The sequence below is a fragment of the Salvelinus sp. IW2-2015 genome, linkage group LG11 (assembly GCF_002910315.2).
Source record: "Salvelinus sp. IW2-2015 linkage group LG11, ASM291031v2, whole genome shotgun sequence".
Taxonomy (NCBI): domain Eukaryota; kingdom Metazoa; phylum Chordata; class Actinopteri; order Salmoniformes; family Salmonidae; genus Salvelinus; species Salvelinus sp. IW2-2015.
This window is the reverse complement of record NC_036851.1, coordinates 23,510,206-23,537,519: the sequence shown is the minus strand read 5'-3', so window position 1 is coordinate 23,537,519 and position 27,314 is coordinate 23,510,206. Positions and strand designations below refer to the sequence as shown.

The window sequence follows — 27,314 nt, the reverse complement described above, 5'->3', positions numbered from 1 at the left end:
AATCTCAAATATATTTTGATATGTTTAACAATTGTTTGGTTACAATATGATTCCATATGTGTTATTTCATAGTTTGTCACAAATTAAGCGGGAGACCGTCACCAAAATCACCCCAGAATGAGAGTTATTTCGAAGAGGACAGTACCTGTGTGTTGGTTTCTCCGTCCTGGTCCACCCAGGCCGCAGGCGAGGTCAAGGATAGCAGGGTTCGGTAAACAAATCGGTTTCTCGGTAGGTCCAGGTCCAAACGCCAACAAGTAAGTCCAATCAGTCCAGGTCATACACGGTAAATCCAACCAATATATATATTGTCACTTTCTCTATGGTTCACAGATCCCCCAGCCCCTTCCTCTCTCTCTTCCTCGTTTGTCTTGACCCCTTATTTGTGGGTTGGCCCCACTTTCTGGACGTTCCCCTTGCTTCTGGGAGTTGTGGTTTTGGCGGTCTGCCATTTTGTGATCTGTAGTTCTGGTCGGGGTGGCCATTTTAGTGAGAGGGCAGAGCCCGTTTATTAGTTCTGCCCTCACATATCTGCCATTTAGCAATCAGACCCCTTCTTTGACACACATCTCCCCCCTAGATTTGACCCCTAGGTCGGGCTACCGTAGCAAAATGGGCGTGTATGCGGGATAACCCATCCACATTTCCCATTTCCTTCCCTGCTCTGTATTTTAAGTCAATGTGAAACGGTTGGAGACTCAAAAACCACTGCATCACCCGAGCCTATGCATCCAGGTGAGTGGGGCATGGTCACTGATGAGGGTGAAGTGGTGCCCTAGCAGGTAGTATTTCAGTCTTTCTAGAGCCCACTTTACTGCCAGCGCCTCTTTCTCAATGACTGAGTAGTTGGCCTCCCATGGTTCCAGCTTCCTGCTTAAAAACAGGATGGGGTGTTCCAAAGCCGACCTCTGAGGCATCCGTCTGAATTACGAACTCTTGTTTATTAGTTCTGACCTCAGATATCTGCTATTTATCACTCGGCCCCCTTCTTTGCCCCACATCTCCCCCCACACATCTCAGCCATTTTGTGATCTGTAGTTCTGGTCGGGGTGGCCATTTTAGTGGGAGCGCAGAGCTTGTTTATTAGTTCTGCCCTCATATATCTGCCCTTTATCACTCGGCCCCCTTCTTTGCCACAGTAGATGTTTGAGATTTTTTGTATTTAATCCATTTTGAATTCAGGCTGTAACACAACAACATGTGGAATAAGTCAAGCTGTATGAATACTCTCTGAAGGCACTGTAGATTGTAAGTGATGCGGAGCACATGCAGATGCTGTGACATACTGTTTTCCTCTGTCTGCAGAGGGTAGATGTGATGCAGTTCTGAACTCCAATGACCTTTGTGTTACTTGGGAAACATCCTGCTCTTGGACACAGTAAAGCAGCAGTGCCAGCATTTTTTTGAACCAACGCTTCAATCAAATGTGAGCTGGAGACCGCCCAGCCAGGGATACTTCTCTCTAGCTAATAAGACAGTGTCGCCTACATTTAGTGGATTCCGAAAGCAACAAAGGGAGGTTGGTCAGATAGAAGACTCTCTAGTGATGGACTGTATGTTGTTTACTCTACATTCAATGGTGAATTCTAGAAAATTGCTTTCAGATCAAGAGAGGAGATCTTTAAAAAGTATTTAACTCTGTGTGGAATGATTTTTACTTTAGTATTTCTGTCTCTGGTCCTGTTGCTATAGTGAGGGCATGGCCAGACAAAATGTGCCAGCATTCTTTGGTGTTTTGGTCACATCCCCCACACCCTGTCTCGCATTGGTGGAGCAAGGCATGAGAGTTAGCTGGGGGAGGGGGGAAATTACCATTATTTTGTTTGATAGCCCATAAAGTCGTTTAGTCACGTTAATGTGTAACACTGTGACTTACCTCATACTGATGAATGACTTTACTCTCTATTCTTTCACTTTCCACTCTGTTTAGGGAATCATGCTGTGCCTCGGTATGTCCTCTTTTTCTATCCTTAGACAATGTGGCAGTCAGAGTCTAGTTTGGAGATACTGACCAGGCCTGTGCTATAACTGCCTGTTATGTCATGTGAATGTAATAGAGGCTAAAAGTGGCTTATAACCCATTGCGGCACTATTTCTATTTCTATTTCTACACAAGTCTACTGGCATGCTATGGTAACCAAGAAGATATGACCTGTCAACTGAGAGAACAATTCCCTGCTAACCATAGGCTATGAGTAACAATTGTGACTGTGAGAGAGTCAGGCAGTTCATATACTCTCACATTTATCATGGTCTCTTCTGACTATTCCTGTAAGGAGTTGGTTTATACAAACAATAACTCTGAAGATGTTCTTGAGTAACCATATTCATATTTCTGACTAGTTAAATACTTAAAAATATTTAATACATTAGTCTCTTTAGAGTTCAGATATACTGACATTCATTTTCAAGTTCAATAGATACAACACATGTTCAGTTATTCCCGTTCTGTGACTAGGATGGAAGGAATGTTTCTTCCCTTTCTGTGACTAGGATGGAAGGAATGTTTCTTCCCCTTCTGTGACTAGGGATTGGAAGGAATGTTTCTTCCCCTTCTGTGACTAGGATGGAAGGATGATTTCTTCCCCTTCTGTGACTTGGATGGAAGGAATGTTTCTTCCCTTCTGTGACTAGGATGGAAGGAATGTTTCTTCCCTTCTCTGTGACTAGGAGTGAAGGAATGTTTCTTCCCCTTCTGTGACTTGGATGGAAGGAATGATTCTTCCCCTTCTGTGACTAGGATGGAAGGAATGTTTTCTTCCTTTCTGTGACTAGGATGGAAGGAATGTTTCTTCCCTTCTGTGACTGGATGGAAGGTGATTCTTCCCTTCTGTGACTAGGATGGAAGGAATGTTCTCCCCCTTCTGTGACTAGGATGGAAGGAATGTTTTCTTCCCTTCTGTGACTAGGAGGAGAGGATGATTCTTCCCCTTCTGTGACTAGGATGGAAGGAATGTTTCTTCCCCTTCTGTGACTAGGATGGAAGGAATGTTTCTTCCATTGATGTTAGCCACTGAATTCCATGTAATGATGAGACCCTGGTAGATAGATGCCTGTTTAAGCAGCCAAGACATTATATCAATTGAGACATGCTGTCAACTTCATAGAATCTCTTTTTAAACATAAAACAGAGGTCCAATCTGGAGGAACCTCAAGCAATTTGTAGCGAAGACTTAGTGATCATTTGTTTTTCTAGGTGATATACATACAGTATATTGTATGGAACCTCCTCTCCTTTGTTGTAATCAAAGACCCAGTGGGAAGTGTATAGGGCAGTAGTGGGAGACAGAGTTCAGGTTACAGTCAAGGTAAAGGTTAAGGCCAAGGCTGGGACGGGGAGACTCTGACCATATAGTGTCTTTACTAACTGTGACATTCTGTTCACACTGATATACCTCAAAGGGCTATATGGCATATTAAACAATACGAAGGCTAGTTGAGAGCTCCATGAGCACGGTTATTCCTAACATTTTTAGAAGCATTAGGCCAGAACCTTGACACTGTTTGACGTCTAAGTTTGAACATTAGTCTTGAATATAAGGCTTTTTGTATTTCAAATGTAAGTATAATGTAAGTGCAGGTAACTGACCCTCCATGTGTTCTGTGTTGTAGATGGGAAGAGGAGCTAAACAGACGAGAGCAGCTCGAGTCCTTGGTAGAATCCATGCAGGAGGTGAGTGGACACAAACCATCAATTCACCTTCAACCAACATAAAATAAACGTACCTTCACCATAACATAATTTCACCTTCATCTCAAGATCCAATTGTACTTTATTCACTACCGTATAATGCCTTTCAGATGGTTATTGTCATAAAGACAAAGAAAATGTAAGCCCCACAGCTGCTGAAAAAAGATACATCCTTTGAATCAGGGCAATTCCACCGTAACGGAATTGCGCTGAAACTCACTTGCGCTGAGATGTTTCACTTAAAATGTATGCCAAACAAAAACCATTGATTTCAAAGTTGAACAAACCATACAACTCTATGCAAAAGTACTACTTTTAACAATTTACATAGAATATTTTACAAAAACACATTTACTGGAAGAACTGTGCAGATGCAAAGTTTGGTAACCGAATTAAGATTCAACGATGTCTGCAGAAAGAATGATGTGTCAGCTATGACATGACACATTGCCTTTGGAAAAAAAAAACATTTGGTTATTGAACTACAGTAAGTGAAGTGGATTTACACCTGGTAACGGAATTGCGGTAACGGAATTTCATCATGTGTCCCTGATCTGTACTACACAGAAATAGATAATTATGGATATACATGTCATCCTCTTCATGGTGATGTATCCTAAATAGGTACACTAAGGTATAAACATGCAATATCCTCCTTTGCATATTTGGGTATTATTCTACATACTGGCAATTATTTTAATGAGCTCTGCCCCCAACCAAGACCAAATTTGGTTGGTCTGGACCGGACCAAATCTGAACCAATCATGGTGTATGTTTCACAAGTTTGGACATCAAATTACAGCAAGCACAGTAGAGCTCAGGGGCCTCATTTGTCAATGGTTTATGGACACAAAAAAATACTCTAAAGCTTGCGTGCTTTAGTTTTCCCGCAAAGGTTGGTATTTATCCATTTTGAACTTGAAGGGAAAGTGCATATATTTCCACTCAAATCTCAAACCATGCGTGTGCACAACTTCTACAAGATTGATCAACTCTATTACAAGCAAATAGACATATTGTTCATTTGGGGGAAATGGGAGGTGTTTGATGCACAGGAATTACAATAGTGGTAAGTTAATAAAAACATTCAAATGTAGGCCTAATGATAAAACACATGCATTTGCTGGTGGTAAGGAGATTGCTTAGCAGCATGTCGTCTAATACAGTATATTTATTTTGTTTTTATTATATAGGCCAAAATCAAAATCATATTGCAGGACATGTCTCTCCTTTGCTGACATAATTGGTTTAAATTATTCTGTCTACACAACAAATGTTCATTCGCTCATTCAATAGTGAAGCATGCTCTGAAGTAAACAGACCGGTAGCCTTGACAGTAGCCTACAGTATGTGACAGTATGGGTACGCTCCAGTGTTAATGTGCGATAGGATTAGGAGTGTGAAAATCAAAGCCTAGCCTATCTAATTTGAGCCTATACTAAGGCAGGAGATAGAAACACAATCATGTATTGATAAACAAAATATTGAACAACAATTAGTATTTTACATAGAAGTGTGGGATGAAGCATTTACTTTAAAATTGTTAGAGAGGACAATCAATCTTGCAGAATGCATGGACAGTGTTTGGCATTCACTAGGCTGCATGCATTTTTTGTTTGTAAAAGTCACAAACATTCTGCCCACACATCTACAGAAATGTGATCAAATTTGCCATTGCACTTTCTTTCAGGAACTATCATGGCACAGTTCCAACATCTCCAAATTATACACAAATTAGGTCGTTTTTGTTACCATAAAAGGTGAATGGAGGGCGTTTTCTAGGTGGGGTTGGAGTGGTCGTTCACGACCGCATAAATATAATATAAGGAGACTGTGTGAGTCAAATATAATACAATATAGCTCTGATATATCAATGAAATCATGCATATATGTTGCGTGCAACAGTTTGATAAATCCCAATAATTTGTGAGGCAATGCAAATCCTAGAATCTCAATTTACGCCAGAATTTAGTAAGACATTTACACATGGTTGATAAATGAGGCCCCAGTAGAGTACAGCACAGAATAGTAGAGTAGTGTCAGTGTTTCCCCGATAACTCGTTGCCGCCACTCCCAAAAATGTTATATATACACAGTACCAGTCAAAAGTTTGGACACACCTACTCATTCCACGTTTTTTTTTTTTTTTTTTTGTAGAATAATAGTGAAGACATCAAAACTATGAAATAACACATACAGTTGAAGTCAGAAGTTTACATACACCTTAGCCAAATACATTTATACTCAGTTTAACAATTCCTGACATTTAATCCAAGTAAAAAATCCCTGTTTTAGGTCATTTAGAATCACCACTTTATTTTTAAGAATGTGAACTGTCAGAATAATAGTAAAGAGAATGATTTATTTCAGCTTTTATTTATTTCATCACATTCAAAAGATTACATACACTCAATTAGTACTTGGTAGCATTGCCTTTAAATTGTTTAACTTGGGTCAAACGTTTCAGATAGCCTTCCACCAGCTTCCCACAATAAGTTGGGTGAATTTTGGCCCATTCCTCCTGACAGAGCTGGTGTAACTGAGTCAGGTTTGTCAGCCTCCTTGCTCGCACATGCTTTTTCAGTTCTGCCCACAAATTTTCTATAAGATTGAGCTCATTGCTTTGTGATGGCCACTCCAATACCTTGACAACTTTGGAAGTATGCTTGGGGTCATTGTCCATTTGGAAGACCCATTTGCGACCAAGCTTTACCTTCCTGACTGATGTCTTGAGATGTTGCTTCAATATATCCACATAATTTTCCTACCTCATGATTACATTTATTTTGTGAAGTGCACCAGTCCCTCCTGCAGCAAAGCACCCCCACAACATGATGCGGCCACCCCCGTGCTTCACGGTTGGGATGGTGTTCTTCGGCTTGCAAGCCTCCCCCTTTTTCCTCCAAACATAACAATGGTCATTATGGCCAAACAGTTCTAATTTTGTTTAATCAGACCAGAGGACATTTCTCCAAAAAAGTACGATCTTTGTCCCCATGTGCAGTTGCAAACCATAGTCTGGCTTTTTTATGGCGGTTTTGGAGCAGTAGCGTCTTCCTTGCTGAACGGCCTTTCAGGTTATATCGATATAGGACTCGTTTTACTGTTGATATAGATACTTTTGTACCTGTTTCCTCCAGCATCTTCACAAGGTCCTTTGCTGTTGTTCTGGGATTGATTTGCACTTCTCACACCAAAGTACGATTAATCTCTAGGAGACAGAAAGCGTCTTCTTCCTGAGCGGTATGCGGCTGCGTGGTCCCATGGTGTTTATACTTGCGTACTATTGTTTGTACAGATGAACGTGGTATCTTCAGGCGTTTGGAAATTGCTCCCAAATATGAACCAGACTTGTGGACTCTACAATAATTTTTCTGAGGTCTTGGCTGATTATTTTGATGTTCCCATGATGTCAAGCAAAAAGGCACTGAGTTTGAAGGTAGACCTTGAAATACATCTACAGGTACAATTCCAATTGACTCAAAAGATGTCAATTAGCCTATCTGAAGCTTCTAAAGCCATGACATCCTTTTCTGGAATTTTCCAAGCTGTTTAAAGGCACAGTCAAGTTAGTGTATGTAAACTTCTGACCCACTGGAATTGTGATACAGTGAATTATAAGTGAAATGATCTGTCTGTAAACAATTGTTGGAAAAATGACTTGTGTCATGCACAAAGTAGATGTCCTAACCGACTTGCCAAAACTATAATTTGTAAACAAGAAATTTGTGGAGTGGTTGAAAAACGAGTTTTAATGACTCCAACCTAAGTGTATGTAAAATTCCGACCTCAACTTTATGGAATCTTGTAGTAACCAAAAAAGTGTTAAACAAATCCAAAATGTATTTATATTTAAGATTCTTCAAAGTAGCCAGCCTTTGCCTTGATGACAACTTTACACAATCTTGGCATTCTCTCAACCAGCTTCACCTGGAATGCTTTTCAAACAGTCTTGGAGGAATTCCCACATATGCTGAGCACTTGTTGGTGCTTTTCCTTCACTCTGCGGTCAAACTCATCCCAAACCATCTCAATTGGGTTGAGGTCGGGTGATTGTGGAGGCCAGTTCATCTGATGCAGCACTCCATAACTCTCCTTCTTGGTCAAATAGCCCTTACACAGCCTGGAGGTGTGTTGGGTCATTGTCCTGTTGAAAAACAAATGATAGTCCCACTAAACGCAAACCAGATGGGATGGCGTATCGCTGCAGAATGCTGTGGTAGCCATGCTGGTTAAGTGTGCCTTAAATTCGAAATAAATCCCAGACAGTGTCACCATCATTATCATAATTGCAGCATCTGGATGCTCCTCATTAATCACATCAGACCAACAAATATTTTTAACATCATCCACATAAGAGTCACAGCAAAATCTTTTTACACTATTTAAGGCCCAGCTGTTGGAACTTTGACTTTCCTGGATATAGCCACTATATTGTGATCACTGCATCCAGTGGGTACGGATATAGCTTTAGAACAAAGTTCTACAGTATTAGTAAAAATGTGATCAATACATGTGGATGATCTTGTTCCTGTAGTGTGTCAAGAACTTGTTCCTGTAGTGTTTGTAAACACCCTGGTAGGTTGATTAATAACCTGAACCAGATTACAGGCACTGGTTACAATGAGAAGCTTCCTCTTGAGTAGACAGCTTGATGAAAACCAGCTAATATTCAGGTACTCAAGAAAGTAGACCTCTCTGTTTACATCACATACACTTTCAAGCATTTCTCATATATTATTTAGATACTGACTGTTCTCACTTGGTGGCCTATAACAACACCCCAAAAGAAAATGCTTTAAATGTGCCAAGTGAACCTGCAACAACAACACCTCAATAAAATGTTGTCCACAACCATGTTGTTCCGCCTTGATTGTCCCTCGATATAGTCTGATTTAGCCGTCATTGTTATCATGGATTCACATACAGAACTGATGTCCTCTCTCAATGACTTACAGATTGCTGTCATCTTGCCGTTCTCCTGTTTCAACTCATCGAGCTGACCCTGGGAGAACTGCAAACTGTTCTTCAGGTCCTGGACCACTCTGGTCAAGTCCCCATTATTTTATTAGTTGACTCCATCAGTATTTGGACAAAATACCTGAAGCTATTTTCTTGTTGTTGTAGCAACTGCTCGTAGAACTATTTTTGTTCATTTAAAAGATCCTTCACGTGTGATAGAGAGACACCACTGTCCTCAACGGTACTTTGGTCTCTGCCGGTTTTGGTCTTTGTCATGGTAGCTAGCGACATAGGTTATGCTGTTAATCCTCACAGTTCCAGACAGGCAGGTCACAGGGAAGATTGAAAACTACAAACAGCAGGGATCTAGACAGCCACAAACCTGGGACAATCCGCAGTCCCAGCCACAATGGCTAACCGCGTCACGGGCTGCGTTCAAGCCCTCAAGAAAACCCAGCTAGCTTGATAATGCCAAAAAGGTCCTCAGATCCATCCTTGTTTGACAGGATCACTGGACAGAGACTAGCAGTCCCAACAACTGATGCCAACTGTGTCGCGGGGTCCAAACAAAAAAGTTAGCTAGCTACTTCCAATACACTTTCAAAACAACAAACTTTTCAAAACAAAAAAACCGAGCTCTTCCTCGTTCCGCATTCAAAAGGAAGTGACGTATTACAACCTGACAAGGTAGGGGTGGTGTATCAATTCATCAATATAGTAGAGGTCTGTACACTACAGTAGAGTGCAGTAGATTACAGTAGAGTACAGTAGGATATAGTACAGTACAGTAAAGTAGAGTAGACTATAGTTCAGAACAATACAGTAAAGTTCAGTACAGTAGAGTTCAGTAAAGTACAATACAGTAGAGTACAGTAAAGTACAGTATAGAGTGGCCAGACGTAAGCCACTCCTCAGTAAAAGGCACATGACAGCCCGCTCGGAGTTTGCCAAAAGGCAAAGATTCTCTGGTCTGATGAAACCAAGATTGAACTCTTTGGCCTGAATGCCAAGCGTCACATCTGGAGGAAACCTGGCACCATCCCTACGGTGAATCATGGTGGTGGCAAAATCTAAGCCATTTTAGAATAACGCTGTAATGTAACAAAATGTGGAAAAAGTTAAGGGGTCTGAATACTTTCCGAATGCACTATATTTCTAGTAAGGGGTATTTGCTTATTCAACATTTTTAGGATGGAAAATTTGTGCGTAAAAAAAAATATGCCTTAATATCAAAAATAATATAGACTCTTATCTTTCCATGTTGGTGCTCATGGGTCCTTTTACGTGGAAATGACCATTACTTATTGTACGTGCCACCATCCTTCATTTCTTACGGCCTGTTCATATCCATAATGTCTTGAGCGGGTGTGTGTCAACAGAATTTGGCCCGAGATAGTCAGGTAGTAGGGCTGGGAATTGCTAGGGACGATACGATATTATGTGATTCTTATGATTTTTACTATTCTATATGTATTGCGATTTGATACTGTGATACTGTCTAAATTAATATCTTGATATGTAACTGTATAGATGTTTTCCCCCATCACTATCTGGTAGATGTATGTCAGAAAACCTACATAGACCCTGGTGACCTGGATGGCCCCCATAGCAAACCTGGAAATCCGTGTCTCACCACTATGCCCCGTGCCTCATCGTTACACCAGTTTGCAGTATCATGGCCCAAGGCAGGCACCATGGTTCCTATGCAACATCAAAAGCCTCAGCAGGTGCTAGTACAGTAGAAATCCCCCCTCTCTCTGCACCTCCGTCAACAGACAAATTGATCAATGGCAGCATATGTGTTTGTGTTGGATTGTGGGTCAGCAGAAAGCTGCAAGAGAGCAGACTTCCCTGGGGTGCTCTAACCTCTCTGAGGTGACACAGGTAGATATTGTTTAGCATGGAAGTGAAACAGGAGGTCTGCATTATAATAGTCATTTGACAAATAATATCAGTTGATTATGTAGTGTGATTTACTCTGTATGTGGTCCCCCTGGGCATCTACTGTAATGTCCATAATCCATCTTTACTACTTATCCCACTGCATACTTGTACAAATATAGATTGGGGCCATATTCAATAACATGCTTTCTCTAATATGGTAAATAAGAAAGTGTGTTGATATTTTGCTGCATGTCTTTGAGTGTATGTGGTTGGGGCATGTGTTTGAATTGTGCAAATCTGTGTGTATGTGTGTGTGGTGTGTGTGTTCAGAGTGCCCAGGAGTCAGAGGAGATCCAGGATGAACTGAATGAGAAGGTGGAGAGACTGAAGGCTGAGCTGGTGGTCTTTAAGAGCCTTATGAGCGATGTGAGTATAGTATATACACCCTCACACTTCACAGCACACTCACTCTTTCCATGACATAGACTGACCAGGTGAATCTAGGTGAAAGCTTGATCCCTTGTTGATGTCACTTAAAATCCCCTTCAATCAGTGTAGATGTAGAGAATAATAATGGCGCCGAAGGAGATGGCTGCCGTTTTACGATCCCGTAACCAATTGTGCTGTTGTGTATGTTTTCTCACGTTATTTGAAACTTATTTTGCACATAATATTTCTACCACCGTGTCTTATGACCGGAAAATAGCTTCTTGATATCAGGGCAGTGATTACTCACCCCGTACTGGAGGAATTCTTCTTCAACGAGTCGGACGGGAAGGATTTACTCCAGACACCCGACAAGGCCCTCATCCTCGTCACTCGCAGGAGGAAAAGACGGAGACTGTCACGACTTCCGCTGAAGTTGGTGCCTCTCCTTGTTCGGGCAGCGTTCGGCGGTCGACGTCACCGGTTTTCTAGCTGCCACCGATCTGCACTCATTGTCCATTTGTTTTGTCTTTATTGTACACACCTGGTTTCTATTACATTATTATTTATTCCCTATTTAACCCTCTGGTTCCCACATGGTTTTATGTGTGTTTGTTCTGTGTTTAGCAGTCGCTACTATTTTATGAGCTGGATTGTTTTCCCTGCGTGGAATTTATTTTGTTGTCGTCTTGAGTAAAAGTCTGTTATTACTCATCCTCTGTGTCCTGCACCCGACTCCGTCCCACCTGCTGCACATCGACCCTTTACAGAGACATTGTGGACGACGGTCCGGGAGCCTTCTAAGGATCCGTAGCCGAGATGGTAATCTACCTTTACCATCGGTAAAGGTTACAATCAATCGGTAATAAAATAGACAAACTACGAGCACGTTATGTTTCACCGAGTCGTAGCTGAATGATGACATGATTAACATACAGCTGGCGGGTTTTAAGCTTTTCGTCAGGATAGAACAGCGGCCTCTGGTAAGACAAGGGGCGGCGGCCTATGCATATTTGTAAACAACAGCTGGTGCACGAAATCTAAGGAAGTCTCAAGGTTTTGCTCACCTGAGGTAGAGTATCTCATGATAAGCTGTAGACCACACTATCTACCTAGAGAGTTTTCATCTGTATTTTTTGTAGCTGTCAACATACCATCACAGACCGATGCTGGCACTAAAACCGCACTCAATGAGCTGTACAGTATACGGCTATAAGCAAACAGGAAAATGCTCATCCAGAGGCTGTGCTCCTAGTGGCCGGGGACTTTAATGGAAACTAAAATCAGTTTTACCTAATTTCTATCAACATGTTAAATGTGCAACCAGAGGGGAAAAAAACTCTAGACCACCTTTACTCCACACACAGAGACACGTACAAAGCTCTCCCTCGCCCTCCATTTGGCAATCTGACCATAATTCTATCCTCCAGGTTCCTGCTTACAAGCAAAATCTAAAGCAGGAAGCAGCAGTGACTCGGTCAATAAGAAAGTGGTCAGATGAAGCAGATGCTAAGCTACAGGACTGTTTTGCTAGCACAGACCGGAATATGTTCCAGGATTCTTCTGATGGCATTGAGGAGTACACCACATCAGTCACTGGCTTCATCAATAATTCCATCGATGACGTCGTCCCCACAGTGGCCGTACGTACATACCCCAACCAGAAGCCATGGATTACAGGCAACATTTGCACTGAGCTAAAGGGTAGAGCTGCCGCTTTCAAGTAGCGGGACTCTAACCCGGAAGCTTATAAGAAATCCTTCTATGCCCTCTGACGAACCATCAAACAGGCAAAGCGTCAATACAGGACTAAGATTGAACCATACTACACCGGCTCCGACGCTCGTCGGATGTGGCAGGGCTTTCCAAACTATTACAGACTACAAAGGAAAGCACAGCCACAAGCTGCCCAGTGACACGAACCTACCAGACGAGCTAAATTACTTCTATGCTCGCTTCGAGGCAAGTAACACTGAAACATGCATGAGAGCACCAGCTGTTCCGGATGACTGTGTGATCACGCTCTCCGTAGCCGATGTGAGTAGGACCTTTAAACAGGTCAACATTCACAAGGCCGCAGGGCCAGACGGATAACCAGGACGTGTACTCCGAGCATGCGCTGACCAACTGGCAAGTGTCTTCACTGACATTTTCAACCTGTCCCTGACTGAGTCTGTAATACCAACATGTTTCAAGCAGACCACCATAGTCCCTGTGCCCAAAAACACTAAGATAACCTGCCTAAATGACTACAGATCCGTAGCACTCACGTCTGTAGCCATTAAGTGATTTGAAAGGCTGGTCATGGCTCAAATCAACACCATTATCTCAGAAACCCTAGACCCACTCCAGTTTGCATACCGCCCCAATAGATCCACAGATGACACAATCTCTATTGCACTCAACACTGCCCTTTCCCACCTGGACAAAAGGAACACCTATGTGAGAATGCTGTTCATTGACTACAGCTCAGCGTTCAACACCATAGTACCCTCAAAGCTCATCACTAAGCTAAGGACCCTGGGACTAAACACCTCCCTCTGCAACTAGATCCTGGACTTCCTGATGGGCCGCCCCCAGGTGGTAAGGGTAGGGAACAACACATCCGCCACATGCTTGCTCAGTCCCGTCCTGTACTCCCTGTTCACTCATGACTGCATGGTCAGGCATGACTCCAACACCATCATTAAGTTTGCCGATGACACAACAGTGGTTGGCCTGATCACCGACAATAATGAGACAGCCTATAGGGAGGAGGTCAGAGACCTGGTCACGTGGTGCCAGGACAACAACCTCTCCCTCAACGTGATCAAGACAAAGGAGATGATTGTGGACTACAGGAAAAGGAGGACCAAGCACGCCCTCATTCTCATCGACGGGGCTGCAGTGGAACAGGTTGAGAGCTTTAAGTTCCTTGGTTTCCACATCACCAACAAACTATCATGGTCCTAGCACACTAAGACAGTTGTGAAGAGGGCACGACAAAGGCTATTCCACCTCAGGAGACTGAAAAGATTTGGCATGGGTCCTCAGATCCTCAAAAGGTTCTACAGCTGCACCATCAAGAGCATCCTGACGGGTTGCATCACTGCCTGGTATGGCAACTGCTTGGCCTCCGACCGCAAGGCACTACAGAGGGTAGTGTGTATGGCACAGTACATCACTGGGGCCAAGCTTCCTGCCATCCAGGACCTCTATATCAGGCGGTGTCAGAGGAAGGCACTAAAAATTGTCAAAGACTCCAGCCACTCTAGTCATAGACTGTTCTCTCTGCTACCGCACGGCAAGCGGTACTGGAGCACCAAGTCGAGGTCCAAGACGCTTCTTAACAGCTTCTACCCCCAAGTCATAAGACTCCTGAGCACCTAATCAAAGAGCTACCCAGACCCCTCTTTTACACTTTTGCTACTCTCTGTTCATAATCTATGCATAGTCACTTTAACTCTACCTACCTGTACATATTACCTCAATTACCTTGACTAATCGGTGCCCCTGCACATTGACTCTATACTGGTAACCCCTGTATATACAGTTGAAGTCGGAAGCTTACATACACTTAGGTTGGAGTCATTAAAACTTGTTTTTCAACCACTCCACAGATTTCTTGTAAACATGCTATAGTTTTGGCAAGTCGGTTAGGACATCTACTTCGTGCATTGCACAAGTCATTTTTCCAACAATTGTTTACAGACAGATTATTTCACTTATAATTCACTGTATCACAATTCCAGTGAGTCGGAAGTTTACATACACTAAGTTGACTGTGCCTTTAAACAGCTTGGAAAATTCCAGAAAATGATGTCATGGCTTTAGAAGCGTCTGATAGGCTAATTTACATCTTTTGAGTCAATTGGAGGTGTACCTGTGGATGTATTTCAATGCCTACCTTCAAAATCAGTGCCCCTTTGCTTGACATCAAGTCTCGTTCATCCTTGGGAGCAATTTCCAAATGCCTGAAGGTACCACATTCATCTGCACAAACAATAGTACGCAAGTATAAACACCATGGGACCACGCAGCCGTCATACCGCTCAGAAAGGAGACGTGTTCTGTCTCCTAGAGATGAATGTACTTTGGTGCGAGAAGTGCAAATCAATCCCAGAACAACAACAAAGGACCTTGTGAAGATGCTGGAGGAAACAGGTACAAAAGTATCTATATCCACAGTAAAACAAGTCTTATATTGATATAACCTGAAAGGCCGCTCAGCAAGGAAGAAGCCACTGCTCCAAAACCGCCATAAAAAAGCCAGACTACGGTTTTTATTTTTATTTTATTTTTTATTTTACCGTTATTTTACCAGGTAAGTTGACTGAGAACACGTTCTCATTTGCAGCAACGACCTGGGGAATAGTAACACCTGTCTCTTATACACATCTAGATGTGTATAAGAGACAGACCCTACACAGAGCAGTGTCCCCAATCACTGCCCTGGGGCATTGGGATCTTTGTTTAGACCAGAGGAAAGAGTGCCTCCTACTGGCCCTCCAACACCACTTCCAGCAGCACCTGGTCTCCCATCCAGGGACTGACCAGGACCAACCCTGCTTAGCTTCAGAAGCAAGCCAGCAGTGGTATGCAGGGTGGTGTGCTGCTGGTTTGCAACTGCACATGGGGACAAAGATCATACTTTTTGGAGAAATGTCCTCTGGTCTAATGAAACAAAAATAGAACTGTTTGGCCATAATGACCATTGTTATGTTTGGAGGAAAAAGGGGGAGGCTTGGAAGCCGAAGAACACCATCCCAACCGTGAAGCCCGTGGGTGGCAGCATCATGTTGTGGGGGTGCTTTGCTGCAGGAGGGACTGGTGCACTTCACAAAATAGACGGCAACATGAGGTAGGGAAATTATGTGGATATATTGAAGCAACATCTCAAGACATCAGTCAGGAAGTTAAAGTTTGGTCACAAATGGGTCTTCCAAATGGACAATGACACCAAGCATACTTCCAATGTTGTGGCAAAATGGCTTAAGGACAACAAAGTCAAGGTATTGGAGTGGCCATCACAAAGCCCTGACCTCAATCCCATAGAAAATTTGTGGGCAGAACTGAAAAAGCATGTGCGAGCAAGGAGGCTGACCAACCTGACTCAGTTACACCCGCTCTGTCAGGAGGAATGGGCCAAAATTCACCCAACTTATTGTGGGAAGCTTGTAGAAGGCTACCCGAAACGGTTGACCCAAGTTAAACAATTTAAAGGCAATGCTACCAAGTACTAATTGAGTGTATGTTAACTTCTGACCCACTGAGAATGTGATGAAAGGAAGAAAAGGTGAAATAAATAATTCTCTCTAGTATTATTCTGACATTTCACATTCTTAAAATAAAGTGGGGATCCTAACTGACCTAAGACAGGGAATTTTTACTTGGATTAAATGTCAGGAATTGTGAAAAACTGAGTTTAAATGTTTTTGGCTAAGGTGTATGTAAACTTCCGACTTCAACTGTAGCTTTCTTGTTATTTTACTGCTACTGTTTAATTATTTGTTACTTTTATTTTCTATTTTTTACTCATTCATTTTTTACTTAACACTTATTTATTTATTTTTCTTAACTTCTTAAGGCATTATTGGTTACGGGCTTGTAAAGTAAGCATTTCATTGTTAGGTCTACACTTGTTGTTTTCGGCGCATGTGACAAATACAATTTGATTTGATTTGAGATGAAGAGGAGGAGACAGCTTAAAGAAGGAGGTGCCAGGCACACCGGTTTGTGTCAAGAACTTGAACACTGCTAGGTTTGTCACGCTCAACAGTTTCCCGTGTGTATCAAGAATGGTCCTCCACCCAAAGGACAGTCAGCCAACTTGACACAACTGTGGGAAGCATTGGTGTCAACATGGGCCAGCATCCCTGTGGAATGCTTTCGACACCTTGTAGAGTCCATGTCCCAACGAATTGAGGCTGTTCTGAGGGCACAAAGGGGTGGGGTTTAACTCAATATTAGGAAGGTGTTCTTAATGTTTGCTACACTCAGTGTATATCCTTGTTTTTTATAGGTGATGATAGATGTTGTCAGTCATACTGTAGAGGTCCTTAGGGCTTCATTCATCATCCTGAACACACTTAGAGACTGGGCTCCAGGACAGGCTAGTAGATTCATACCCCTCCTTGTTTGGATTTTTACCCAGCAGTGAAAACATATTCTGCCACAAACAACATTTCAGACAGGCACAGTGCTCAGATAGGACTGTTTTCATAAACGAACAGTAGATCAACAGGACTTTACGCTGTGTCCACAACAATTTATTTTTCTCATGGGGTGGCAGGTAGCCTAGTGGTTAGAGCATTGGACTAGTAACAGAAAGATTGCAAGATCAAATCCCCGAGCTGACAAGATTCAAATCTGTTGTTCTGCCCCTGAACAAGGCAGTTAAACCACTGTTCCTAGGCCGTCATTGAAAATAAGAATTTGTTCTTAACTGACTTGCCTAGTTAAATAAAGGTAAAAAAATATTATAATAATTCAATGGAGCTTGGCTCGAGTGTGACGGCTGTAATATACTGCAGCAGGCTTAGCTTGGGAGTAATTTGGATTTCTGTAGAAACCATTCTAGCTTGGCTCCCTCTCTTATTGACTTCTCTGTTTAACTGGCCATGTCGGTTAGTGGCATTATGTGTAATAGCAGCTTCCTCGTCATGGCACAACTACCTGTAGTCAGAGAAGAGAGGATACATTCAGTACAGTAGTAGATCTATGCGGCAACACAGTGTGTCTAATCTGATAGATGTCCTGGGTAGTGAATAAACACTGTAATTTGGGACATGTCCTTAGAATTGGTGTACTTTGTCATCGCTCATTTATTAAGGGTGGTCGACATCTGAGTTCCAAATATGTCAGGAGATCTCAATATGTCAATATGGATCTGGATATGAAAGTAAGAGATACTTCTATTCCTGCCTTCCCACTCCCCTTTACCCTATAATCAAAATACTAGCCTTCCCCTTGTAGACGGTTTAGTAAAGAATTGTTTGGTCATAATAGCATATTAGACTAATTGCAAGTTATTGAGTGACAAAAAGAAGCATGGGATGCAGCAGTGATCAAATTCATTTTGGAGTTTCTTTTGGACCTTTCACAGAAATGTTGCATGATGTGTTATTGACCCAGACTGACTGGATGTGGGTTTGTATATGCGCTGTATAATACCGGCGGGCCAGCTCTAGTAGTAATTTGGTATTGTCTCGCGGGCCAAATATAATTACCCCGAGGGCCAAATTTGGCCCGCGGGCCAGAGTTTGACACCCATGGGTTAGACTAATTTAACAATCTAAAAATTGTTCACTGACATGTCTAATTGAATGACTGTCAGTGACTGACAAAACAAGAGATAAACTGCTGATGCACAACCAAAATTCGAACTTGCACCTTGTGTATTCTACTATTCTAACTCGACTAAGGGCGCTAAGCGACTGCTTATGTTGCTTATGGCTGGAACCGGCCCTGCGCATATTGCCAATCACAGATAGCCAGTCATGGATGAACTCAGCATGTGACTTATGTTATTCATATCTGTCCGATAGCTATAAAAAGCGTTTAGAGATTTGTTGAATATAGTAAGGAGAGGTTTTGGTGGGGTGATTCTCTACTTCACAGCCAGCAACACCGACCCCTCTCCTTCCTCTCCAGCAAATGTCCGACATGGACACTAAGATCCAGGAGAAAGCCATGCGGGTGGACATGGACATCTGCCGGCGCATCGACATCACCGCCAAACTATGTGACGTGGCTCAGCAGTGCAACTCAGAGGACATGTTAAAGATGTTCAACGACAGCCCGGCCGGGTCGCTCCCAGAGAGGGTGTGTATCTATCTGTATGTTAGGCCTCACTCTGGAACAGCTAACTACCGGTATACTGCTGCTACACTCTCTTCTACATAGGCAGACACACACCACTAACACAATACTCATTGACCCCACCTCCATACACACACAAACACAGTCATTGCTCAGCAGTGAATTGCTGATGCTGTGACTCTCTGCACTGCACACAAGGTTATCACATTGTGCAGACAGTGCTGGCTAAAGCCCAACTATGAATCCAGACAGAAACAGACCAGAGGCTTTTTAGGTGGTGCATTGTACTGCTTAAATTACTAATGTCGGATTAGATAAACTGCCTCAAATTCTGCATTGATGCCACCAGTAAGTAATCTGGTTGTGTGTGTGTGTGTGTGGGTGGTGTGTGTGTGTGTGTGTGTGTGTGTTGTGTGTGTGTGTGTGTGTGTGTGTGTGTGTGTGTGTGTGTGTGTGTGTGTGTGTGTGTGTGTGTGTGTGTGTGTGTGTGTGTGTGTGTGTGTCCAGGGTCCATGGCGTGCTGCAGGAAGAAGGAGTGCATGCCTGTGTCTGACGAGGACAGCTCTGAGATGGATGCAGACCCCAGCACAAGTACCTCAGAGGAGGAGGTCCCGCTCAACGTTACTGACGAAATGAAACGCATGCTCAACCAGCTGTGAGTCAGCCTTCTCCACACACACCCACACACACACACACACCACACACACACACACACACACACACACACACACACACACAACACACACACACACACACACACACACACACACCACACACACACACACACACACACACACACACACACACATGGTGCATTGTGTTTCTATCCATGTTGTACTTTGCTCCCATCTAGTGTTAATTCAGAGTCCTGCATTAATTATTTTTTCAGTAGTTGATTTCCTGTGCTACAATTAGGGCCACCAAATGATAGATGAGAACATTAAAACAAAGAATATCTATTCATTGTGTATATGAATTCCTCAGTGTAATATTAGTTATTGGTTATAAGTCTAATTTGTATTGTACTAAATCTGTCACTGTCTCAAGTCAGTGTCAAACACTGTATGTAGTCTGTTTTCCTGCATGCCTTCTCTGTATCTTTCTTCCTCCTCTGTGTTTGGACCTCTTGTAAGGTGGTGCCTGTTGTGTTTGTCCTCTCTTCCTTCCTCTCTCTCTTCCTTCCTCTCGCTGTCTCTGTCCCCCATAGAAATTGTTCAGATGACAATTTTGTTGCCAGGAGGGAGACGTTTGACATTGATGATGACTGTGACAGCCTGACGTGGGAAGAGAATGACGAGACCCTGTTGCTCTGGGAGGACTTCAACAACTACAACATACAACCCGGTGCCATCACCGCGGCAAACTGCACAGTCACCAGCGCAGCCAACAGCAACACAGAGGAGCCTGTGAGTCGGAATAGACACCATACAGTAAATGTCAAGGATACATATGTACAGGATAATGCATAAACATTTCAATTACCACTACCTACTGATAAACTAATGGACAAGGGTACAGGAGGGCATAGAGGAGTTCCCATCCATTCATATTCAGCAAAGTGAAATGTTTGCAGTAAAATAACTTATTTTCATTTTGAAATCCTGCCCATTGTTCTGCTCTCAGTTGAGAAATTCAACATCCTGTACAGAATGTATTAGCTAATCTTCTTTGCTTCCTCCCAGGTCTCTCAGGATGGAAGCCTGGGCAGCCTCATAGATGAGACAGAATCACTATTCAAGACCAGAGAGCAGGAGTACCAGGAGACCATTGGCGCGATTGAGGTGAACAGGCAGTGTCTGTGGGTGTGTGCATGCGTGCCTGCCTGCCTGCCTACGAGCCTGTGTGTGTATATGTGTGTATGAGAGAGACAATGTGACAGAAAGAGAGGTAGGGGCTTACAGTAACAAAAATAGAGGGAGAATGAAATCCCCTGAGATTTATCTACCTCTTAGAGATTGTCCCTGGGAAATTTTTCCTCTCATTGTATCTAATAGAAACACCTGTCAAGTGAAAGTACAGAGGAGGGCGACTGCCTTTGATTTGTTGGTTGTTTTGTCCCTCTCTCTGTTTGGTTTTGATTTGTGACTCGGTTGACGATTTCGGCCAGAGTGATTCAGTCCCTGGCAGGGCTGGCACCTGTCCCTGATCAACATCACTGATGTCTCTCTCTCTTCTCTTCCTTACTTTTTTTTCTCTGGCTCCCTTTCACCTTTCCCCTCATCTCCTCTCTCTGTCCATCTATCTTTCTCACCCTCTCCCTCACTCTAACTCTCTCCCTCCCTCCATCTCCCCCTGCCCCTCTCTCTCTCCCTCTCAGATGGAGCTAGCCACAGCGAAGAGTGACATGAACAGACACCTGCATGAGTACATGGAGATGTGTAGCATGAAGCGTGGTCTGGACGTGCAGATGGAGACGTGCAGGAGGATGATCAAAGGGGGCAGGAACTCTCCCTCCGTCAGTTCGGTGGCTAGCAGCAACTCAGGGAACACTGACGAGATCCAGGACAAACTACTGGACAAGGATGGACAGGCTGAGGTGCCAATCACTTGATAGCCTGGCTCCACCCCCTTCCTCCCCTGTTCACTGACAGCTGCTCACAGAGCTCCACTTTGCTTGGGGGCTGACCCCAGTGTTCTGTCCTGCTTGGCATCTTTAGCCAAGGGTTACTGGTGGTCCTGATGGTCCTAATGGTCCTATGGATCTGGATCACTGTCCCAGGCCCGGAACTGGTGCTTATTGTCTCTGTTCTCACAGGAATGGAGGGGGACGGGGTTCATTTGCTTCACAAGTGTTTTAAGGCAGAGGTGGCACATACAATATACTGTCTGAGCTGGGCTCTCTTCCACAGTGCTGCACAGGAACATCCAGAAAAACAATCAACATGATAAAACCAGTCATTCTGGCTCACTATTAGCATAGTCTAAACAGTTCCACTGTCACGATTGTCATTCTATTGGCCTGAGGCTGAACAGTCCATTTGGTGAACAGGGAACAACATGCACAACATTATTCACCAGTGAGAATATCTTTCCTTTTTTTTTTTATATCTAATCACACAAAAAAATCACAGATCAAGAGCAGTCACATTATTTTGTACTCGCATGTTCCCCATAGATGCAGATTGATCATTCACATATACTGTACATGTAAATGTTCAAATGGGGATTGAAATGTTCTCACCAAAGAGTCAAAGCTAAAAAAAAATCAGTTCGACTGGACTCTCCACGGTTACCAGTGTTGACTGGGGAACGGAGCAAAGCCCTTTGCTGCAATAATGCATTGTTCACATTCTATGCAATTTAGCTAGCCTTATTTCAGGATAACCTTTGACCTTCATTACCCCTCTTTTCCCTCATGATTTGCCTTTTTAAGCTGGGCAGGTGTGCTCCTGTGTGTTCTCCAAAGTAGAAGAGCAATGGGAGGTGCAGAATTATCTCAAAAAAGGAAAACTCCCTAGTTTCCTTTGTCAAAGGCATACCTTCTCCCCCTATCCATGTTAATTTAGAGGCCGTAAACATTTGAAAGTTATCCAAAACAATATGGAACAAGGTGCCAGCAAACGTGCTGTTTTTGATTTGAATTGCCTTATGCTTATTACTATCATAGTAAGCTTCAGCTAACTTTAGTTATTTTCCCTTAAATGTATCTAATTGGTAGAACTAAGTTATTGATGGTCCCTTGGCCTACTCTTTGGTAAGTCCAAAGCAGTGGAAGCTGCTGAGGGGAGGATGCCTCATAATAATGGATGGAACGGAGCGAATGGAATGGAATGGCAACAAACACATGGAAACCATGTGTTTGATGTATTTGATACTAATCCACCTATTCAGCTTCAGCCATTACCACGAGCCCGTTCTCTCCAATTGAGGAGCCACCAACTTCCTGTGGTCCAAAGAGCTTTTGAAAGTCATTGGTCACCTGTTTGTTCTCTCAGAGAGAGGGTAATGAAATGATATATACATAAAACAATCACGTAAACAGGCAATACCATGAACATTGGTTGATGATACATTCCCTAGATTAAACACTGAAAAATTAGGTATTTATGATTTTCTTTTGCCAATCTTGGATACTAAAATCAGATGGCCTTTCATAACAACTCCCACCCGTCTGTCCAGCAGGGTGCACTGTTCCTATCATATTCCGTTGTCTAATTGTCATGCGCCCTTGATTGGGTTTATAATTGTTTCTACTTGGTTAAGAGGGCTGTTGGCATGTGATCGTATACCCCAGATGCCTTTCTGTTCATATTGCTCTATGTATAATGAATTTTGTTGTATTACATCCTGTCTAATGATTTGAATTAGATTAATCAATTAACACAATTGATCAATGCATGGGGATTGGGAGAGGTTTTCTGGAAGTTATTTTTCAATTGGTTTATGGAATGTTGTTAGTTTACAGAATCAAGGACAAAAGTGCTATTTGTATGATGAGGGTTTTAAGGTGGAAAAATAGAAAAATAATGACATTTGTCATTGCATTGTTTTATGAAAGAAGAAGGGCTATTGCATTTGGTTGTTTCTTTGAATTATTTTACATTGAACTAGAGGCACATAGTTGTAGTACAATAGTGTTGCAATTCCCTATAATTTCTTAAATCAAAATATACATTATGTTCCTGTAACTTTACATGGGCCCATGAATTTGCATTTACAGATTGAATTGTGAGTGTTGAGGCATAAATGAAATATTATCTTCTTGTTTAACAATCATGGATGGTAAAAATGGTATGGAAACTTAACTATTTCATAATTTCATCTGACACAAAGATTCTGGCCCAACCAGTCTATTGTATATTATTTCCTAAACCATGGTAAAATGTCAAAACTCATACACACTATAAAGACAGATAACATTTAGGGAGAGGCCTTATTCCCAGCTAAGTATAAAAAATAATTTGTGTTAGATTTAAAATCAGCCTGACGAATCAGCCTGACGAGTAAGCCATGCTTTTTTTGTCCTTTGTTGCACCATACAGTATAGGCTGGGAAACACCTTGTACGTTGTACAGTAGACCTATGTGGCTGTTTGTGTGATGAGCACTGACACAACAAAATCTCCAAATGCCTTTAGTTCTCATGTACCATGATGACTGTAATATTGTTGCATATTTTCAATTGAACAGATTGTAGACACCTTCTTTGCTGAATGTATGGTCAATATTTAGGAGCAGTCTTCTGAGTAGACCTACCGTCCCAACCTTACAATCAGAACTGGTGCATATCTCAGGATATGGGTCAGAACACAGAAACCTGATGTGTACATGGCACATTGTTCTTTATTGTCTAAGCAAACACAAATTGTACATGTATAGTTGAACTACTACATTATGTGCCCTTGCAGGACGTAAGTTTGGCTTATTGAGCCTATATGGGAATTTGAAATTGTTGGGTTTAATTGTTTCATAGGTGTTTTATATGGTTGGTTTTATCAATGTAGTGCTAGGGTCTAATGTGTTACATTAGCCATTACTGAAATGTACACTGTATGACCAAAAGTATGTGGACACCTGCTCGTCGAACATTTCATTCCAAAATCATGGGCATTAATATGGAGTTGGTCCCCCATTTGCTGCTATAACAGCCTCCACTCTTCATGGAAAGCTTTCCACTAGATGTTGGAACATTGCTGCGGGGACATGCTTCCCTTCAGTCACAAGAGAATTTGTGAGGTTGGGCATCGATGTGGGGCGATTAGGCCTGACTCGCAGTCGGTGTTCCAATTCATTCCAAAGGTGTTCAAAGGGGTTGAGGTCAGGGCTCTGCAGGTCAGTCAAGTTCTTCCACACTGAGTTCGACAAACCATTTCTGTATGGACCTCGCTTTGTGCACGGGGGCATTGTCATGCTGAAACAGGAAAGGGCCTTCTCCAAACTGTTGCCACAAAGTTGGAAGCACAGAATCATCTAGAATGTCATTGTATGCAATAGCATTAAGATTTCCCTTCACTGGAACTAAGGGGCCTAGCCCAAACCATTGTTCCTCCTCCACCAAACTTTACAGTTGTCCCTATGCATTTGGGGAGGTAGCATTCTCCTGGCATCCGCCAAACTCAGATTAGTCTGTCGGACTGCTAGATGGTGAAGTGTGATTCATTACTCCAGAGAACGTGTTTCCACTGCTCCAGAGTCCAATAGCGGCGAGCTTTACACCACTCCAACCGACGCTTGGCATTGCGCATGGTGATCTTAGGCTTGTGTGCGGCTGCTCGGCCATGGAAACCCATTTCATGAAGCTCCCGACGAACAGTTCTTATGACATTGCTTCCAGAGGCAGTTTGGAACTTGGTAGTGAGTGTTGCGTCCAAGGACAGGCAATCTTTACATGCTTCAGCACTCGACTGTCCCGTTCTGTGAGCTTGTGTGACTTCCCACTTCGTGGCTGAGCCATTGTTGCTCCTAGACGTTTCCACTTCACAATAGTAGCACTTACAGTTGACGGGGCAGCTCTAGCAGGGCAGAAATTTTACGAACTGACTTGTTGGAAAGGTGGCATCCTATGACGGTGCTACGTTGAAAGTCACTGAGCTCCTCAGTAAGGCCATTCTACAAATTTGAAGGGGTGTTCACATACTTTTGTATGTATTGTGTATCTTCCATTGCTTTGTCACCCTAACGTTCAGCGCTTGTCTGTAGTGGGTGGTATTCCCTGTGTTCTAGAGAGGCAGAGGTAGGTCATCATCCCCAGTCAAGGTGGCCATGGAGGAAAGTACTGTCTTTGATGACCATTGACCTCATTGTATTTTCATACACATTACATAATGATGACGCCTGCTGTTTTTAATTCAAATGATTTATTTCCCTGCATCTTTATTTTTTCAATGCATACCTCTGTGCATTGTAAAATATGATGTTATTTGTATGTAAACTATTAGTAAAACATTGCATTCATGGGGATTCGGGGTATACTGTTGTTTGAAAATAATGAATGTACACTGTAATTGGTGTTGGGGGAAAGTGAAATAAAATGGTGGATTGCCTTCAGCTTGAGTCTGTGTTGTCCTCTAGAGATGTATCATGTTTAATTATACATATTACAAAATGTTTGATCTGTATGTAATTGTACCCACCTCATACAGTCTACTCTACATTATCCTGTGCTTAAGTAACAAGTTGAAGATGGATTCATATCGCCTAATAACAATGATGTCTAAATAATCTGATAGACAGATAGATTGATAGATAGAAAGACATACTGTACCATGCCTTCAGAAACTATTCACACCCCCTGACATTTTCCACATTTTGTTGTGTTACAGCCTGAATTTAAAATGTATTAAATTTAGTTTTTTTGTCACTGGCCTACACACAATACCCCATCATTTCAAAGTGGAATTGTGTTTTTCTAAATGTTTACAAAATAATTACATTTGAAAAGCTGACATTTCTTGAGTCAACAAGTATTCAACCCCTTTGATATGGCAAGCCTAAATAATTTCAGGAGAAAAAACAAACAGGCATTGAATATCCCTTTGAGCATGGTGAAGTTATTAATTACATTTTGGACGGTGTATCAATACACCCTGTAACTACAAAGATACAGGCGTCCTTCCTAACTCAGTTGCGGGGAGGAAGGAAAATGCTCAGGGATTTCACCATGAGGCCAATTAAAACAGTTACAGAGTTTAATGGCTGTGATAGGAGAAAACTGAAGATGGATCAACAACATTGTAGTTACTCCACAATAGTAACTTAATTGACAGAGTGAAAATAAGGAAGTCTGTACAAAATATTCCAAAACATGCATCCTGTTGCAACAAGGCACTAAAGTAAAACTGCAAAAAATGTGGCAAAGCAATTCACTTTTTGTCCTGAATACAAAGTGTTATGCTTGGGGCAAATCCAATACAACAGATTACTGAGTACCACTAACCAAAATGTCAAGCATAGTGGTGGCTGCCTCATGTTATGGGTATACTTGTAATTGTTAAAGGACTGGGGAGTTTTTCAGAAGACACGGAATGGAGCCAAGCACAGGCAAAATCCTAGAGGAAAACATGGTTCAGTGTGCTTTCCACCAGACACTGAGAGATGAATTCACCTTTCAGCAGGACAATAGCCTAAAACACAAGGCCAAATCTACATTGGAGTTGCTTACCAAGAAGACAGTGAATGTTCCTGAGTGGCTGGGTTAAAGTTTTGCCTTAAATCTACTTGAAAATCTATGCCAAGACATGAAAATGGTTGTGTAGCAATGATCAACAACCAATTTGACAGAGTTTTGAAGACTTTTGAAAAGAATAAGGGGCAAATGTTGCACAATCCATGTGTGGAAAGCTCTTAGAGACCTACCCAGAAAGACTCACATCTGTAATCCCTGCTAAAGGTGCCTCTACAAAGTATTTACGCAGGGGTGTGAATACTTATGTCAGTTGTAAAAGCATGTTTTCACTTTGTCATTATAAGGTATTGTGTGTAAATGGGTGAGAAAAAATCTATTTAATCCATTTAGAATTCAGGCTGTAACACAACAAAATGTGGAATAATTCAAGGGGTATGAATAATTTTTTAAGGCACTGTAGATATACTGAAAATATATATATAAACGC

At 42.3% G+C, this 27,314-nt stretch overlaps 1 protein-coding gene across 1 annotated transcript in view; it reads left to right on the top strand.

Annotated features, from left to right (window-relative positions):
* LOC111970006 (intermediate filament family orphan 2-like) overlaps positions 1–25,749 on the top strand; it is a 67,595-nt gene extending 41,846 nt beyond the window's left edge. The window contains exons 2-8 of the mRNA XM_070445602.1: positions 3,613–3,673; positions 10,868–10,963; positions 18,596–18,770; positions 19,271–19,418; positions 19,971–20,169; positions 20,446–20,544; positions 21,081–25,749. Coding sequence (XP_070301703.1) covers positions 3,613–3,673; positions 10,868–10,963; positions 18,596–18,770; positions 19,271–19,418; positions 19,971–20,169; positions 20,446–20,544; positions 21,081–21,314 — 1,012 coding nt within the window. The 3' untranslated portion in view covers positions 21,315–25,749. The remainder of the gene's footprint in view (positions 1–3,612; positions 3,674–10,867; positions 10,964–18,595; positions 18,771–19,270; positions 19,419–19,970; positions 20,170–20,445; positions 20,545–21,080) is intronic.
* Positions 25,750–27,314: the final 1,565 nt, after the last annotated feature.